Source organism: Scophthalmus maximus, chromosome 8 (genome assembly GCF_022379125.1).
Source record: "Scophthalmus maximus strain ysfricsl-2021 chromosome 8, ASM2237912v1, whole genome shotgun sequence".
In the NCBI taxonomy this organism is placed as follows: domain Eukaryota; kingdom Metazoa; phylum Chordata; class Actinopteri; order Pleuronectiformes; family Scophthalmidae; genus Scophthalmus; species Scophthalmus maximus.
In genome coordinates this window covers 3734080-3751402 of record NC_061522.1, presented here as the reverse complement: position 1 = coordinate 3751402, position 17323 = coordinate 3734080, and the positions used below count along the sequence as shown (strand labels likewise).

Below are 17323 nucleotides of genomic sequence, written 5' to 3'. Positions count from 1 at the left end.
CAGAGGATTCACGGGTCACAGAGATTCGGTCCCGTCCGTTAACACATGAAGTGACAGTTTATCATCGAGCTGCAGCGCGTTGACCGCGAAGCTTCGCATCACCGCTCTGTCGCACAAGTCGTACAGAAAACGAAAAGGAATTTTTTATTTTTAAAAAGGAAGTGTCAGGGCCAGACATAAGGGGAAAAAATGGGGGGGAAGATCTTTTAAAAAAATATTTATTCAACATTTCCATAATGAAGTCGAAATGTTGAGATTAAAGTTGAAATGTCGAGATTAAAGTTTTAAAAAAGCCCTAAACCTCCGTGTTGTGGTTCCAGTTCAGCTGTCACACATCCACGGCTAACTGACGTTAGCGAAACTACCCTAGCTACGGTAACTAGCATTAGCGAAGCTGCACCAGCTAAGGTAACTAACGTTAGCGAAGCTACCCTAGCTACGGTAACTAGCGTTAGCGAAGCTGCGCCAGCTAAGGTAACTAACGTTAGCGAAGCTACCCTAGCTACGGTAACTAGCGTTAGCGAAGCTGCGCCAGCTAAGGTAACTAACGTTAGCGAAGCTACGCTAGCTTCTCTAACTGCACGCCTCTCGAAATTCATCGAGGGTTGTTTGTCAGTTGAACGTCATCGTGTCCGGACTCACTTTGACGTTCACCCGTTGTCACCGCATCGTTTCTTCCAGATTCAGCCTGTCAATAATAATATTGCAACTTTCCAACTTGGTTAGCAGCTAGCGTGAGTTTAGCAAAGTGGCGAAACAAAACATCCGGTTGTTTGGTGCTGCATTAAAGTGCTTCCGGGGTCACAATTTTTGATTATATTTCTCTAAATAGTATTTCAACTTTATTCTGGACATTTCGACTTTATTTTCGAAATGTTAAATAAATAAAAAAATCTTCCTCCTCTCATTTTTTTCTGGCTCGAATAATCTTTCGTTGGATCCCGATGAAAAAAGGACAAGCTTTTTTTTTCTTTTTTTTTTTAGTCGACTGATGGCAAATCTGCTCAAGTGCAACTAAACACTACGGCCACAATATGAGCACGAATAAAGTTTTACATCACAGACCACAAACAAAGGCGTGTTGTTTCATTCCAGCTTGCTGACGTGACACAAACGCACGGTTATCAGTGACAAAATATGTACAAATGAAAAATAAAAACTTTGGGGAAGGAACAGATTTTTACACAATGTCAATGATGCAAAGTAGAAAGAAAAAACTTATGACAGCCGAGGGTCGTTGATTATGGAACAAACACGATCTCATCCATTAAGTTACCAGTCAGACAAAAAACATCAGAACAGGTCAAATCATTGAACATTGAGGGTCATAACGTGCTCTTCCACCTTGTGAAGGTAAAAAACCTTCGTTTAAACTTTACAATTTAGGGGGGAAAACTACAAATACAATGTTGTGAACAATTTGACCTATTGATGGAAACTTAAAAACATCTCTGGATGAAACACGTTAAACTTTACAAGACGACGTTAAAAACAGGGTTATGTGTTGTAATCGAAGGACATCACAAACCAGCCGGAGAAGACGACGGCGGCTGAACGGGACGTAAAAATCTGATAGGACTATATCTTGGATTAAAAAAGCAGCAGAAGTAAATATCAGGTTCTTACGAAATTAACAATTTTAAAGCGCTATAGTCGAAACACTGTGCATAAGTTGCACATCTTTCACAAGCTGGCAACCCGAATGTGCTCACACAGCCTATGAGTAATAAATATTAAAGTATTACATAAGGATTTACTAACAACTGATATAACCCCCTCTTATAGAAGTATGGCCTTTGTGCAAATCTGATTTTGGATTTATTGTAAATGCATTAGTTATATTACTATACTAGATTATCTACGCCTGTAAATATATATATTTCCTCCCTGGCACAAAGACTATAGAATTCAGTTTTTGTCAAAACCGTCGAAACTACTAAATTAATCACCAACTATTTTGAAAAATCGATTTAATCGGTTCAAGTTGTTTTTATGAAAAAAAATTAAAAGTCTATATTCTCTTATTTCATCTTCTCACATGTGAATATCCTCTGTTTTCTTTGCTCCTCTGTGACAGTGAACTTTGGAACTTTGGTGTGTGGACAAAAAAAAAAAACATCATCTTTGGTGGTTTTGGAAACACGATGGACATTTTATGGACCAAACAACTAATCGATTAACCGAGAAAATAATCCATAATGAAAACAATGTTAGTTGCAGCCCACGATCGTAGGATAAATAACAGAAAACCTCTCTGTAGAATACGGCCACACAAAAATACCAACAAAAAAAAAATTCATCAAATCAATTTCATTTCATCGGTGGATGAGCAACAGTCTTTCAGCCTCTTCTTCTTCTTCTTCTTCTTCGTCTTCCGCCGTCTGCAAATTGGCAGGGTGTTTATGTCCAAACAGGAAATGTCAGCGTCCAGTCTCCATAAGGGAGTCTGCTGAAAGTGGATGGAGCCGCTTGCTTCCGATTAAATTAGAGGACGCGGCGACTGCTCATCGATCTTCCGTCGCCTCACGATCAAAACATGGCTTTTTATCAGAGGCAAAGATCCAACCTAACAGAATAAACAGTTTCTGAGTCTGTCACAACACTCTGGCGGCTGAGGGGAAACAGACGTTACGGTTTGTTTAAGTGAACGCACACACACACACACACACACACACACACACAGATCTGCAGATTTCACTGTCAAACATACATATCCTCTCCCTGTGTGTGTGTGTGTGTGTGTGTGTGTGTGTTGAAAGTTTTATCGTTGTTTAACGCTCCAGCTGTCTGAAGAGGCGAGCACGTCCTCGGAGCCTTGGCGGATGAGAGGCGTCCCGTTGCTCCTCTCTATCGGCCCGGCGGCGCGAGACTGACAGTTCTACGGACAAGAGGTGGGAGAGAGACAGACGAGAGCGTCAGGCGATGGGTGTCCAATAGGTGCAGCGGGAAGAAAGAGGAAGTGGGGGGGAAAAGAAAGAAGGGCGAAAAAAAACAGGGTTAGTGGTGTCGTCCAAACAAGAAAAGAACAGGTCCCGGAGTGTTTCCACTCCGGCTGACGCGACCGAAACTGTCTAATTTCAAGCGGACATGGTGAATCAGAGGGAGCAGGCGGCGGACAGACACACGACCAGACAGACCGGAGCCGTTGGCACATTTTGATGCGTTTATTCGTATTAGTTTGAACAATGTTTGTACAAAAAATTAAAGGCAGGATCATCCGACAAGAAGAAGAAAAAAAAAACGTCGAAAAAAACAACACTGTGAAATGATAGTAAGTGTCCACATGTGGATTGATCTGGACTCTGAAGACAAGAGAATACAGCTTGAATACCTCCTTATCCCTGTGAGAGCTTCTCGTCGTGACGTTCCCCTTCCAAGAGTACTAATAGAAGTACTGATAAAAGTACCACACACGTCACTGCGTCTTCCCTCCACTCTTAGTTTCACTGACAACGTTCACACTCAGTTACACATGTGAGCAAACTACAGCTGCAACAGTTCATGGATTCGTGATCGATGAGTAATCGATTACTGAAGGAATATTTTTTTGAAGGCAAATTTCTCCGTGTATATATATATAATATTTATATTCTTACTCATACTTTATATTCTAGTTTCTTTGCTCGTTAACTCAATATCGACATTTTATGGACCAAACGAGTAATCGAGTGAAATAATCCACAGATTAATGGAAAGTGGACAAAATCGATGGTTGCCGCCCTAGGACACACACACAGACAAAAACACACACACACTCACGACTGCACTTCCTGTCAGCGGCAAGAACAGGCTGCATGCGTGTGTGTGTGCGTGTGCGTGTGCGTGTGCGAGAGAGAGAGAGAGAGAGAGAGAGAGAGAGAGAGAGAGAGAGAGAGAGAGAGAGAGAGAGAGAGAGAGAGAGAGGGAATGACAGAGTGCATACCTCCAACATACACACATGCCAGAGCAACAAGTCAGAGGAAATGTGGCGAGGAGCATGATCCACTCTAACCACCAGCGCACATCTGGACTGGTTTAAAACATGTACAAGATGAACACACACACACACGCACGCACGCACGTCAGCAAACCGCTCGGAGAACACACAGATCCAGAAACCTGTTTGTCGCAGGGGGGCATTACGCGCGACCATTGACCTCACGAGGTCGCAGTCTGGTGAAGGCCGTTTCTCCCCCGGCGTCGCGAGCGGACGCACTTCTTCGTACGGGGCTAAATTTGAGCCCCGCTTCTCGGCGCAGGGCGGGGCGCGGCTTGCCTGCACTCGGGAGAACTTTGATTTTGTGTGGCTGTGGCTGATTGCGGCACAGATACATTTGGTGAGCGGAGAAGCGATTTTCATTCGCTCGGAATAAATCACCAATAATAACAACAACAACAATAATAATAATAATAATAATAATAGTCCTTATCCTGTGCTCAGAGCAGGGGCAGATTTGAAAACTGTACAAGTATAGTGAAGTCAAGCAAACATGGTGTTGCACGCACAGATAAATCTAAACATGCGACAGTTAATTGATTAATCGTTGCTCTCTCTCTCTCTCTCTATGTACAGAACCGGAGAGTAGGAGATGTTGACCATCGTCTGCATTTTCTTTCTATTCTAAAAATCATTATGTATTTTTATTACCAGAAATCATTGATGAGACGACTCGACCGCTGTGGACCGTAAGTGACAGAACATTGAAACGGTAAGATTAGAGCTGAACGAGCCTTTTCTCTCTTTTTTTCCGCTTCATTGGAACGAGCCCTTTGTTCTCCCCGGATCCATCGCGACTGTGACACTACACAGTCTCCCTCACTGTACAAATGACTCATCATCATCATCATCATCATCATCATCATCATCATCATCATCACCGCCATGAAATGTTTGACCTCCCGTCGCCCGTCTGATCCCAGACGTGAACCCGCGTCCCGACATTTCCTGGAGTTCACCCGTGACGAACGCGGCAGGAGATTGTTCGAGTTTCCTGCACCAACTGCCTAAATCCCCGCGGGACGTCCGCGCCATGTTTTTCCCTGCTGTATTCTCCCATTCGTTTGAATTAGCTGGAGCGCAAAAATAACCAAATTTCAACCTGTACCGACTCTACAGGTTTTCTGCACAGACTATATTAAACATTGTTGTAGTTGTCACCAGTGGATCTGATTATTGTAATGACGAGTAAGTGCACAGCCGAAGCTCGTCGCGTTACCTGCTGCAGGAAGACGCCGACCGCTGCAACGTAGAAAAAAAACACTCTTCTCTGAGCAGGAAAACCTCCGTTTAAAATCTGACAATAAGACGACGAGAGAAAACAGAAACTGACTGTGGCTCTTTTCTCTTCAAAACTACACAACAACTGACTGTGGCCACAGGCTTTCGAACAACATATCGTGACCTTGTCTCTAGCTGATTGTGAACTTAAAGCAGCTTATTAACACGTCCAGCAGCTCACAAAACACAATAGAACCCATTTTTTTGAGCCAGGTCGTTTTGTCCTGTTACGTCTTTTTGCTCCGTTTTTGGTCTCCACCAGCTCCTTGTTGTAAAAAGACCAATTAAACCTGCCCGAGGGAACGAAACGTTCAGAAAGACGTGCTCATGTAAAACCACGGTTTTGTAGAAAATCTGATTTGTATCTGGACCGTTTCTGTTTTGTTTCTAAAGATAATTTTTTCGTATCCAATACATTTTTCGGGGCGGGCATTAAAAGTTGAAATCGGGTAAAATTTGACGAGCGACATTGGAACGGAACGTTAAGTTCGGCTTGTCGTTGCATAATATTTCAATCTGTTTGGGCGGAGGTCGTCCCGGTCGCGCTGTATGTGGCGAGCAGATTTGCGAGGAGTCAGTGTGAGTTTGAGCGTTTAGCGTGTACAGTCCTCAGTGCGAGTGGTTGTTCTGTTTGTGACTGCTGTCGTTGCCCCCGTTGCTCTCAGACAGTACCTCGTGCTCCAGGGTGTTAAAGTGAACCCCGGACGTGCCCTCCTGCTTGGCGCTGCGCCGGAACGGGCAGCACAGAATCTCCTTGAAGGTCCGCCGCATGTCCTTGTCCCTGAAGCAGTAGATGATGGGGTTGACGAAGGAGTTGCACTCGGCCAGCACCAGGCTGTACTTCTCGATGCGGAGCACCTCGCACCTGTCGCAGCCCAGGCCGTCGAGCAGCAGCACCACCAGGCCGGGCGTCCAGCAGAGCACGAAGCACCCTGCGGGGGGGTGGGGGGTACATGAGGTCATTAAAGGACGAGATAACGCTGGAGAACAACAAGAACAGTCACTGATAATGAAAAAAAAAAAAGGAGTTTCACAGAAAGAAAATGAACAGAGTTGTAAAGAATGTCGAGAAGTGTGTGTGTTGGGGGGGGGGGGGGGGGTGTTAAAAGAGAAACTGTAAATTCCTCTGTAGACAATGTGCAGACACACACACACACCCTTATACTTCTATCTTAGTGAGGACCCTCATTGGCATAATGCATTGCCTAGACCCTCACCTTGACCTTAACCATCACAAGTTAATGCCTAACCCCGAGTCGGAACCATCAAAATGTCCTCAATGTGTGTACACATGCGCACACGCGCGCACACACACACACACACACGCACGCACGCGCACGCACGCACGCACGCACGCAGACATGTCAGCATGTTGACTGGGTTGAGTCGCTTCATTTTCATAATACTCGCGGCACAGGACGTGGTTGTGTTCACACATTCACAGCATCGCCGTGTATGTGCATTAGAAGCCATAGATGGAAATGTGAAAACACTGTGGTGACACACACACACCCACCCACGCGCCACAATATTCAGCGTGTTATTCCTCAGCTCCGGGCCACAACTTGAACTGTCACAACGACACGTTTAACCTCTAAATCTAAATCTCAAATAATCTGAAAAAGCAATTTGAGGACATGATGACCGGCCGAAATGTGAAAGAGACAAAAACAAACATCCTGCCCTCTCAAGGTCAAAAACTCAAGTCGGTCCTCACAAACATAGGAAGTACAAGACACACACACACACACACACACACACACACACACACACACACACACACACACACACACACACACACACACACACACACACACACACACACACACACACACACACACACACACACACACACACACACACACACACACACACACACACACACACACACACACACACACACACGCAGGAGAGGAGCTGCTTTCTGTCACAGTAACAGAAGTATGCGGCCTCCTGTCAGGGCTTGTTCACGGCCTCCCTCGCCCTCCTCGCCACATCCCAGAGGTGCCGAGTCGCGGCTGCCGAGCGACGGGAGAGGAGAAGACGTGCAACATTCTTTTTTTTTTTTATTTTAAATTTTCTTTCTTCTTTTTTTAAACGTTGAGGAATTTAATCAACACTTGTCGGGGTTGTTGTTTTTCTAACACGCACGGGCAGCGGAGCAGAGGAGGGCGGGGATGCGAGGGCAGAGGACGAGACGAGAGTTCAGCAGAAAAATGAGAAATCAGTGGGAGAAAGGAGAGGAGGAGTGAACGTGTGATGGGAGTGGAGGGGGGGGGGGGGCAAGTACAGACGAGCAGGGAGAGGAGGCCCCGGCTTCACTCAGAGGTGCGAGAGGCTGTGGGTATTTCAGGGATTTTATTCTGTGAGATTTCACTAAAAAAAAATGTGTGCGTGTTCTGTTCTTTGTATTGTATGTAAGCCTCTTTGAGTGTCTAGAAAAGCACTGTATGAAACATATATATTATTATTATTATTATTGATAAAAATTCCTAAGATGTCGTTATGAAACCTTTCTGACAAAGAAATGTTATTGACTAAACTATTTTAGTTTATCACAAATAACTATAAATGAAAAGAAAACACAAATACGACCAAATATGTAGAACTCGAATTAAGAAAATAAACGTAATTTATTTGACGTAAAACGTTAATGTAAACGCACACTTATTTCCTAAAATATTTCATATTGTTAAACATCAGCGCGGATACAGATATGTCTGTGAAAGGCTCATATATTTATATATATATATATATATATATAAAATACATCTGTGGCAGGATTAAGATTACACAAAATCCATTTCCACCTAACGTGGTGAAGGGGTGGGGCCTGAGAAGAACCCGTTAAATGTAGGTGTGGATGCGGATTATTAAAGGGCAGATGTAGAATTATTTTCGCCCACATTCTTTGAACTGTGTTTTAATTCTTTACAAATCAATCACGTTATCAGACACTTTCTCTCTAGACAAACGTGTGGGACCGTTGGGGCCTTTCCACTTCATCATTTGAGATGAGTCACAAAGAAAAATCATGAATTATGACTCAGACATTAAAACAGGAAACACTGGCTCAGTGAAAGCACAACCTGCCCCACAGTGAAAAAAACAAGTATTGCTCTTGCAAAAGCACCGAAGGAAAAGTCGAATGAGGTAACAGATGATCGGAATATACCGGGGAAAAAACATCGACATGATTTCAGTTTGATCGATCGGAGACTCGGTGTCAGTCTTTCGAGGCTCAAACGGAGAAGTTTCGGGAAACGCCGCTGGTCCCGTTGTAGTTAGAGAGCTGCGTTGCAGTATGGACGGGCAAAAACAGAAGTTTGGAAACAATGACGCAATTCGCCCGCATTTGCTTCCTGATTGGTTCTTATCAGTCTCGACGACTCAGCAGAAACGCTGTAAAACAATTCCTGTCAGTCCCGTCGTCGGCCCAAGAAAAGAAGTCCCCGCCCTTGCTTTTCTCCATTGCTCTCTCTCGTTCGTGTCTTTTTTTTGTAACTGAGTAACCGACTCCAGAGGAGGCAATCCACTTCCTGCTTACACGGGTGCGCACATGCCCGGTGTACGAGTCACGTGATATATACGTTTTCAGGTGTTTGTATATACTGGGATAAATACTGATACAGCGCTAAAACACATGTCTGTTTCGACGTGTGTGTGAGTGTGAGTGTGTGTGTGTGTGCGTGCGTGTGTGTGTGTGTTCCCTCACCCAGGATCATGGAGACGGTCTTCATCAGGTTGAACACCGTCTCCTTGTGTCTCATCTGGGACGTGTGCTGCGACATCTGCTTGCTCTTGTGCCGCACGTAGACGAAGATGCGCGTGTACACGGCCACCATGATGGAGAAGGTCAGGAGGTTGAGGATGGCCCAGAACACCAGGTAGCTGCGGCTGTACATCGGCGCCATGGTGGAGCAGTTGGGCAGGTCGCACAGGCAGTGCCAGCCCATGGTGGGCACCAGGCCCATGACTATCGCCAGCAGCCAGATGAAGACCATGATGACGAAGACGCGGCGGGTGCTCATCTTGCTGTGCAGCTGCATGTTGAAGATGGTCTGGTGACGCTCCACGGCCACGGCCAGGAGGTTGAGCACGGACGCCGTCAGACTGGTGTCGATCAGCCCCTGGCGCATGAACCACTGGTGCTTGGACAGCTTAATGGTCCAGGGGCCGGTGTGAAACATCAAGTGGAGGTAGGAGATACCTGGCAGGAGGAGAGGTGAGGCTTTCAATACGGAGCGACGACGCGCGTCCGTAAACTGTCGCCCGGGAGAAGCGGTTCGTGTTTCCCAGCGAGGCTGAGATAAACATGGCGGAAATAATGATACTACTGAACGCTTCTTTGTGTTTCTGGTTGGAATTTGGCAGCGTCGCTAATGTCACTGTGAAGAAACGTTACGAGTTGGAGTTCCACTAGTTTGCGACCACAGCCACGGCTGCAGAAACATTAGTGGCGACAATGTAGTTATTACAGGCAGCGTATAGTTACATAAACATTATAGCGGTTATTTCTCTAGAAGCGGGATCTGCCCACACACACACACACACGCGCACACACACACACGCACACGCACACACACACGCACCTCTATCACTAAACACCTTTAATATAAATCTAGTGAACAGCCCTGAGGACGGATGTCTTTCTTTTCTTTTGTTTAAAGCAGCCCACAGTAGTCACCTGACAGGCTGTAAAACTTTATGACAGTACAAAGATCCAACAGTGTCGCAGAAAGTAAGTGACATAATATGGCAAATTTTTTTCATTAGTAATGAGAAAAAAACGTAGCAACTTTTAGATTTTTTTACTTTCTACGCAGCCAACGGGTTAAACTGCAGCTGCACTAAAGCGTGATCATTTCAAAGTATCAGAAGTCACAACGCAGTTTGAATACGGCCTGGGCTCGTGGCCAGGTCTGCGGTTTTCCCGCAAAAATGAAAATGAAACTATTTATTTTCATCTTAATCTTAAACGGACTCTAAATACACAAAGGACTGGGTATGTGAAGAGGGAATCAGAGACTGGATTAGAGCTGCAACAGTTAATCGATTAATCCATTAGTTATCCATTACTAAATTAATCGCCAACTATTTTGATAATCGATTGATCGGTTCAAGTAGTTTTTATGGAAAAAAAAAGATACAAATTCTCTGATTTCTGCTTCTTAAATGTGAATATCTTCTGATCTTTGACAGTCAACTGAATATCTTTGGTTCGTGGACAAAACAAAACATCATCTTGGAGTTTTGGGGAAACAAGATCGACATTTTTCAACACTTCCATTTTATGGACCAAACAACTAATCGATTAATCGTGAAAATAATCGTTGGTTGCAGCCCTAGAACGGATGCAACGCGATGGGACAGTAAATACATGTGACGTATAAATATTAAAGTCGTGCCATTGAGGCAGGGTGGAGGAGGAAAAAGGAAGGAGAAAGCAAAAACTTTGTGCATCACGTTCATTTCATCTATAATAATATTCTGTGTCAAATCATACGAGGCCATTTTGGGTCCTTGGTTTGAGAAGTGTTAAGGGTTGAACTGCTTTTAATGATGAACGACGAATGAAACATTTATGCTTTTCATGCTGCGTGGTTAGATACTACTGCACATTTGTCGATGATATTAATGCTCTTGGACTTTAAAAGCGGTGTATATGGTATTTTGAGTTTTGGTATTGGGGCTGGTAACCTGGCTACCCGGATTTATCGTACACTCTGTTGTACTAGTAGTTACGTGTAGTGCGCGTGGTAGAAGAACTGTACCTGAGAAGAGGTCCGACAAAGCCAGATTGCCCAGCAGGTAGTAGATGGGGAAGTGAAAGCGTCGGTTCTTCAAAATGGCCCCGATGACCAGAAGGTTGGAGAAGATGACGATGAAGCATACCCCCATGCCCAGGGTGACGATCGCATAGTCACGCTTGCGCCAGTGGTCGCTGATGTTCTTGCCGCTCTGCTCGTAGAAGAATTTGACCGAGCGGTTGAAGTAGCATCCCAGTTTGTCCTCGGTCAGCGTATCCATGGCGAGGCGTCCGGTGAGCGTGCGATCAGAGAGGCGCTGAGGCGGCGGGGGAGGAGGGCGGCGCCGCGGACGGGAGGCAGAGGCAAAGGACTAGGACGCCATTCACACTCGCCCTCTCTGCTGGGTCGGAGCTCGGCATGCCATCGGCTGGACGGGAGTCGGAGGCCTTCGCTGTGCAGCCGCTGTCTGGGATCCTGGATTCACAAATTCAATCTGTGGACAAATGAAATGGGTTCACAGCAGCACTTTCATCTAAACTCAAATAATCAACAGTAAACCCAACGCGATAAATCACAGGCATTAATAATCTCTTGCGGAACTACAATTTTGCCTATTGTATTTTTCACAGTGTTGCAAAAATCAACTTCAACTGACAACAGCTACAGGAAGCAAATAAATCATCTAACCAGCCAATCAGCACTCAGTCCAGTTCACAGATCCAGAGCCTTACACACTCTAGTAGTAAATCAGAAGGAAATAAACGTCACTCTTTAGATCTGCAAATGAATTACCATTGGTTAAAGTTTGACTATTTGATCTGTAAGGATCTTATCAAATTAGTAAGACAGTAACATTAATGACCGTGATCTCATTATGACCTGCCGTTCGTCCTCTTAGCCAGTGAGATCGTCCGGCCGTGAAAGGTGAACAATTGAGAATTAGCATCGTGGCCATTTTGAATTCGTTGTATAGAGTCAAAATAATAATACAGACAATTATTTTTGTTATCTTCACACAAACACATTTGAACTCGCATGTGGAGCAAAATGCTGCAGGGGAGCTCAGTTGAGCGAAGGACGCGATTCCTATGATATATGATACCGATCAATTCAAATATGCAGAATAATATTCAGAATACCGAGCCGTAGGTTGGACTGGTAACAAAATCTTATCATCCATGACCTTAACCAGAAAATCTTGATAAGCAGCAGCAGCAGCAGCAGCAGTTATTATTTCAATCATCGCATTCAGACCAGGCTCAACGACAAATATCTACAGGGGCCCCGACAAGTCACGACAGGGACACGCCAGGCTTCACGGCGCACGCTGTGATTGAGGAAACCGACCGCCGCTCCGACCCGACCCGAGCCTTGCACAATCGGGGACACGTATTCCATGATGCGGCCAACAACAGCGGGGCCGCGAACCCTCCACTCGCGGTCATCATGCTCGCGGGCCACATGTTGCGTGTTTTTTGAGTCAACAGCGCTCCCTCGCAACTCTCTCCGTTTCCCTGTGAAGGCCCCGGCGCGGCACGACCGCACGCACAGTCGCGCCGTGGACGAGTTTCGACTCTCTCAACAATGGAAAGAGCCGAGCAGCTCCCTGCAGCAGAGACACACCTCACAATTACACAATCCAGCTATGTAACCCAATCGCAATCCAAACATGCACGCACGCACGCACGCACGCACGCACACGCACACACACACACACGCACACACACACACACAAGGAGGGAACCTCAGTGACCCACTCTCCTGCCATGGGTGTGTGAAGAGAAATGCCAAATCAAAAACAGAAAATTTTTTGGAGAGACTTGAGACTTTTGGAGGCTTGAGAGAGAAATGCTGCAATAGAAATAACGAGATGGAGGAAACAACGCAGAGCTGCGACAGTTAATCCACTACCGAATTAATCGATGAGGATTTTAATAATCGATTAATCGGTTCAGGTAGTTTTTGTGGGGGGGGGGGGGGGGGGGGGGGGGGGGGGGGTGAAAAGTCAAGATTCTCTGATTTCAGCTTCTAATATGTGAATGTTTTCTGGTGTCGTTGCCCCTGTGTGACAGTAAAACTAAATGTCTTTGGTGTGTGGACAAAACAAAACATCCCTTTCAATCATTTTATGGACCAAACTGTGAATCGAGAGAAAACAGTCGTCGGGCGAATCCATAATGAAAACATTCGTCGGTCGCGGCGATGCAGCCACGTATGAGAAAAAAGTACCCGAGAGGCCGCAACGAGAATAAGCCGTGGCTTTATTCTTGCTCTGCACGCGATGGCGTGTTCAAATGTGAACGCGAGGCCGGCGAGTTCTCAGCCGCATGGTGAGCAGGGGAGGAGCCGAGAGACACGCTCTGTACCGAGAAGTGTGTCGCTTCGTCTCTCTGCAACGCCGCCGCGTCCTGTCAATCGAGAGCTGGCGGATCGGGGTCACAGACCACGGCGCATTAGATACCGAGGCGGTTTTGTAAATGCCTGTCGATGTTTCGCAGATTGAACAAAGCAGAAGATGTGGATTTCCATTTGATTCAATCTGCTCAGGTCTAAAGTTTTTGTGGGGAAAAAAGTCCAAATTCTCTGATTTCAGCTTCTTGAATGTGAATATTCTCTGATTTCTTTGCTCCTCTGTGACAGTGAACTGAATATCTTTGGCGTTTGGACAAAACAAATCATCATCTTGAGGGTTTTGGGGAAACGCGGTCGACATTTTTCACCATTTTATGGACCGGGCTACTAATCGACTAATGCAGAAAAATAATCGACAGATTTATCGATCACGAAGAGAATCGTTAGTTATATTCTCGTCGCGCACGTAGGCACGACCGCGACCGCCTGCTGTGCTTCTCGACACTCTTATCCTCGGGAGTTTTCCCAGAAGCTTGTAAAGAGGCCACCACTGATAAGGACGGAGGACAACACACGGCAAAATATATGGATTATAGAAGAAGAAGAAAAACCCTACTGCGTTTCCCCTTTGCAAAGACACTTAAACAAACTCCTTACCACACAAACACACATGGAGTTCATTGAGGTGCTTGAATTTTGCATGACTGTGTGTTTTCAAGCATCGTGTGTGTGTGTTTGAATGAAGCGGGCTGAATCAGTAAACACCAGTTTGAAGGGGAACCGGTCATTACAAGAGCGGCCACACCCGAGGCTTTTCTCCCTCCTCCTCCTCCTCCTCCTCCTCCTCCTCCTCCTCCTCCTCCTCCTCCTCCTCCTCCTCCTCCTCCTCCTCCTCCACACACACACACACACACACACACACACACACACACACACACACACACACACACACACACACACACACACACACACACACACACACACACACACACACACACACACACACACACACACACACACACACACACACACACACCGACTGGAGATCCGTCTCCTATTGACTTTAACCAAGTGCCTTCTCCCCGTTGCGTTTCCTTCCAGCTGTGAACTGTCGACACGCGACCGGCCGGGTGACGCTCTGCGTAACGATTCCCTTCGGGCTGTCTTAATCGCGCACACGTATGCGCAGACACTTCACTCTTATCGGATTACAGAGAAAAACCAGATGGTGGTAAATCAACTGGAATAACCCCCCCCCCCCTTTTGCATAAAGTCACAAACTACACATTTCCTGGAGAGGACGTGTTTTTATGCAGATGATATCCTGATGAATGCACCAAATGGAGCTTGTTGCTGTGCATCAGAAAACACTGCGATCCGGGACCATGTCAGATGAATGACCTCATATCAGATCCTTTGGACGCATTGTTCCTGAACAGGAAAAAACAAGGGTTGAATATGACCTAAAAGCACTAAGAAAGTGCGCCCTGTGTTTTAAGAGTTGTACGCACACGTTTGAGAATCTCATTGCAGCAACATCTCTGAGAATCGTTCTGCCTCTGGGGGAAGCACGTCCCCGGAGTTAACCGTTTAGTGGCAGTCAACTCCCTCAAGCTGCTTTTTCAGACGCGCGTCGACGTCCACGGGACGTCCGTTATGTCAACCAGACACACCGCGTCCCTGCACCTGCGACTTGCACCCATTGGACGGTGCCAGCTGTCAATCACGCTGCATCCCCCGAGCCTCGATGTATACGGTGCTTTATTGTTAATTTTACTCGTGTACACCAATCGTAGGAGGGAAAAAGCTTCACAGAACTCCGGTGTAAAGGATGAAAACGAAAACATTTATTTCACAGTTTGTGAAAAGTTATAGCTACAGTGTGTAATGTTTTCCGGCAGCGTCTGAAAATTCAATGCGAAATGCGACGTATTCCGGATTCAACGCGACGTAGCAAACACGGCGACTCACACGGGGGTCGGGTCCACCTCATGTAACTATATTTAACTCATTCAGAGGTGACGAAGAAAACATTGGTTCTTCGTTGCAGCAGGCGATTATACATATATGAACACATAGTTATGGACACTATATTCAATTTCTGTGAATGAGTTCTTCTAAAATATGACACACTGTAGCTTTAAAGCTGTATCCAAAGCAGTAAAGTATACATCGTACAGTAAGGTATACTACGGTAAGAAATAAACGTGTCGCTCGGTCGGTTTCTGAATCTCAACAGAACTTAAGCGGGTCGACAACATCAACGCGACGCTAACGAACTTTAAAGGCACTTTGATACGTAAGCTACTTCCCCTTAAAGTGACAGTAACGTGCATAAAACACTAAACAAGATAAAAACTGCACTCTGTTGTCGTTCACAGGCGTAAGAGCTATTTTCTCATAGACTTCTACGGACGCTGACTCCTTTTTTGCAAACTAGTGGAGTCGCCCTCTGCTGGCCGTGTGAGAGAATGCGGGCCTCGGGAACTTCTGCATCGGTTTCACTTTGTGCACGTGCATTTTACATATGCGGCCTATGGTCAGACAAAGAAACTCCGGCCTTGACAAATTACAATGAGCTGCCGTTTGGTATTTCCTGATACATTAAATATGAAATTTAATGGAAGCGGGACGAGTGAAACTCTGCAGTTCAGCCCACACAAGAGCTGAGTCAACACTTTTTTTTGTATACGCTCTCCGGTAGCGGTCGACACCAAGTGTCAATACAACCCCGACAGTTGATATTATTTATTGCAGAGCAGCTCGACGGGAGTACGTTACGTAGTATGGAAGCATACTTTTCATATCTCGCTGAGGCAAAGGCGAAGCTCTCACACCTTCTGTGTAGAGCTGCAACAGAGAATCGGTTCACGTAGTTTTTATGAAGAAACAAACGTCAGCTTTCTTAAACGTGAACATCTTCTGGTTTCTTTTGCTGCTCTGTGACAGGGAACTGAACATCTTCTGGTTTCTTTTGCTGCTCTGTGACAGGGAACTGAACATCTTCGGTCGTGTGGCCAAAAACAGGAAACCTCTTCTTGGAGTTTTGGGGAAAACACGATGGACATTTTTCCACCATTTCATGGACCGAACAACTCATCGATTTAGTCGATTATGAAAAACAATTAGTTAGTTTGCAGCCCACGTGAAACCTACTGTCCCACCACTGTACATGAGCTGTGGTTACACACCAGGGCGGAGAGGAAGATGCAAAACACCCCAACATATTTCATCTCACGTGAGAACGAGAGAGAGATGATAACAAGAGAATGGGGGGGGGGGGTGGTTCCATTACCGGATGGGATCACTTCCCAGAAGAGGGGCAGGGACAGAGGATGAACCTCAGACACCGAGGAAGAAACAAAGCGCACCAAACAAAAAAGACCACAACTCCTCTGGTCTCTTCTCCCCAAAGCGCAAACATGTGTGTGTCTCCAGAGGAAAGAAAAATGAAAGAAAAGAAAAGAAACGTGAGGGAATCTGAACTCACCTTTTCCTCCTCCTCGTGTGTGTGTGTGTGTGTGTGTGTGAGCTCGTTTATCAGGTAAATCCAGATCCTCGTCGCGCGGAGGAACAATGCGCAGTGACGCGCACCTGAGGGCGCAGGCTCGAGGTGGCGGTGTGAAGAGGAGAAAGAAAGACCGTCTGCTGTTCTGTCGAGGATCCCTCCCAGCGTCTTCTTCTTCTTCTTCTTCTTCTTCTTCTTCTTCTTGTATCCTCGCACAAAGCCGGAGTCGACGGTCCCTTTGCCGCACGGTCTTCGTCACCTGTGGTCGGCGGACTTCCGGTAGTTTGAGCGGGTCGTCACCTGTGCGCAGTGATCCCGCTGGCGGTGGGGCGGCGCGTAAAGGGCGCGTAAAGGGCGCGGCGCCGTCGCTGCTCCGCCGCTGCCGTGCGCTGTGTGCGGCCGCCTCTCCGTCGCAGAGGAGCGGGTGCTGGTCTGGGGAGCGACGCGCGGCCGCGG

General features: G+C 46.2%; 1 protein-coding gene across 1 annotated transcript; it reads right to left on the bottom strand.

Annotated features, from left to right (window-relative positions):
• Window positions 1–1069: 1069 nt before the first annotated feature.
• On the bottom strand, window positions 1070–17323 carry lpar2b (lysophosphatidic acid receptor 2b). Its single transcript, XM_035637222.2, has 5 exons — window positions 16850–17323; window positions 11032–11500; window positions 8973–9467; window positions 5930–6189; window positions 1070–2878 (listed from the first exon to the last, which is right to left on the bottom strand). The coding sequence occupies exons 2-5, from the start codon at window positions 11285–11287 to the stop codon at window positions 2762–2764; spliced, it is 1128 nt and encodes a 375-aa protein (XP_035493115.1). The 5' UTR covers window positions 11288–11500; window positions 16850–17323; the 3' UTR covers window positions 1070–2761.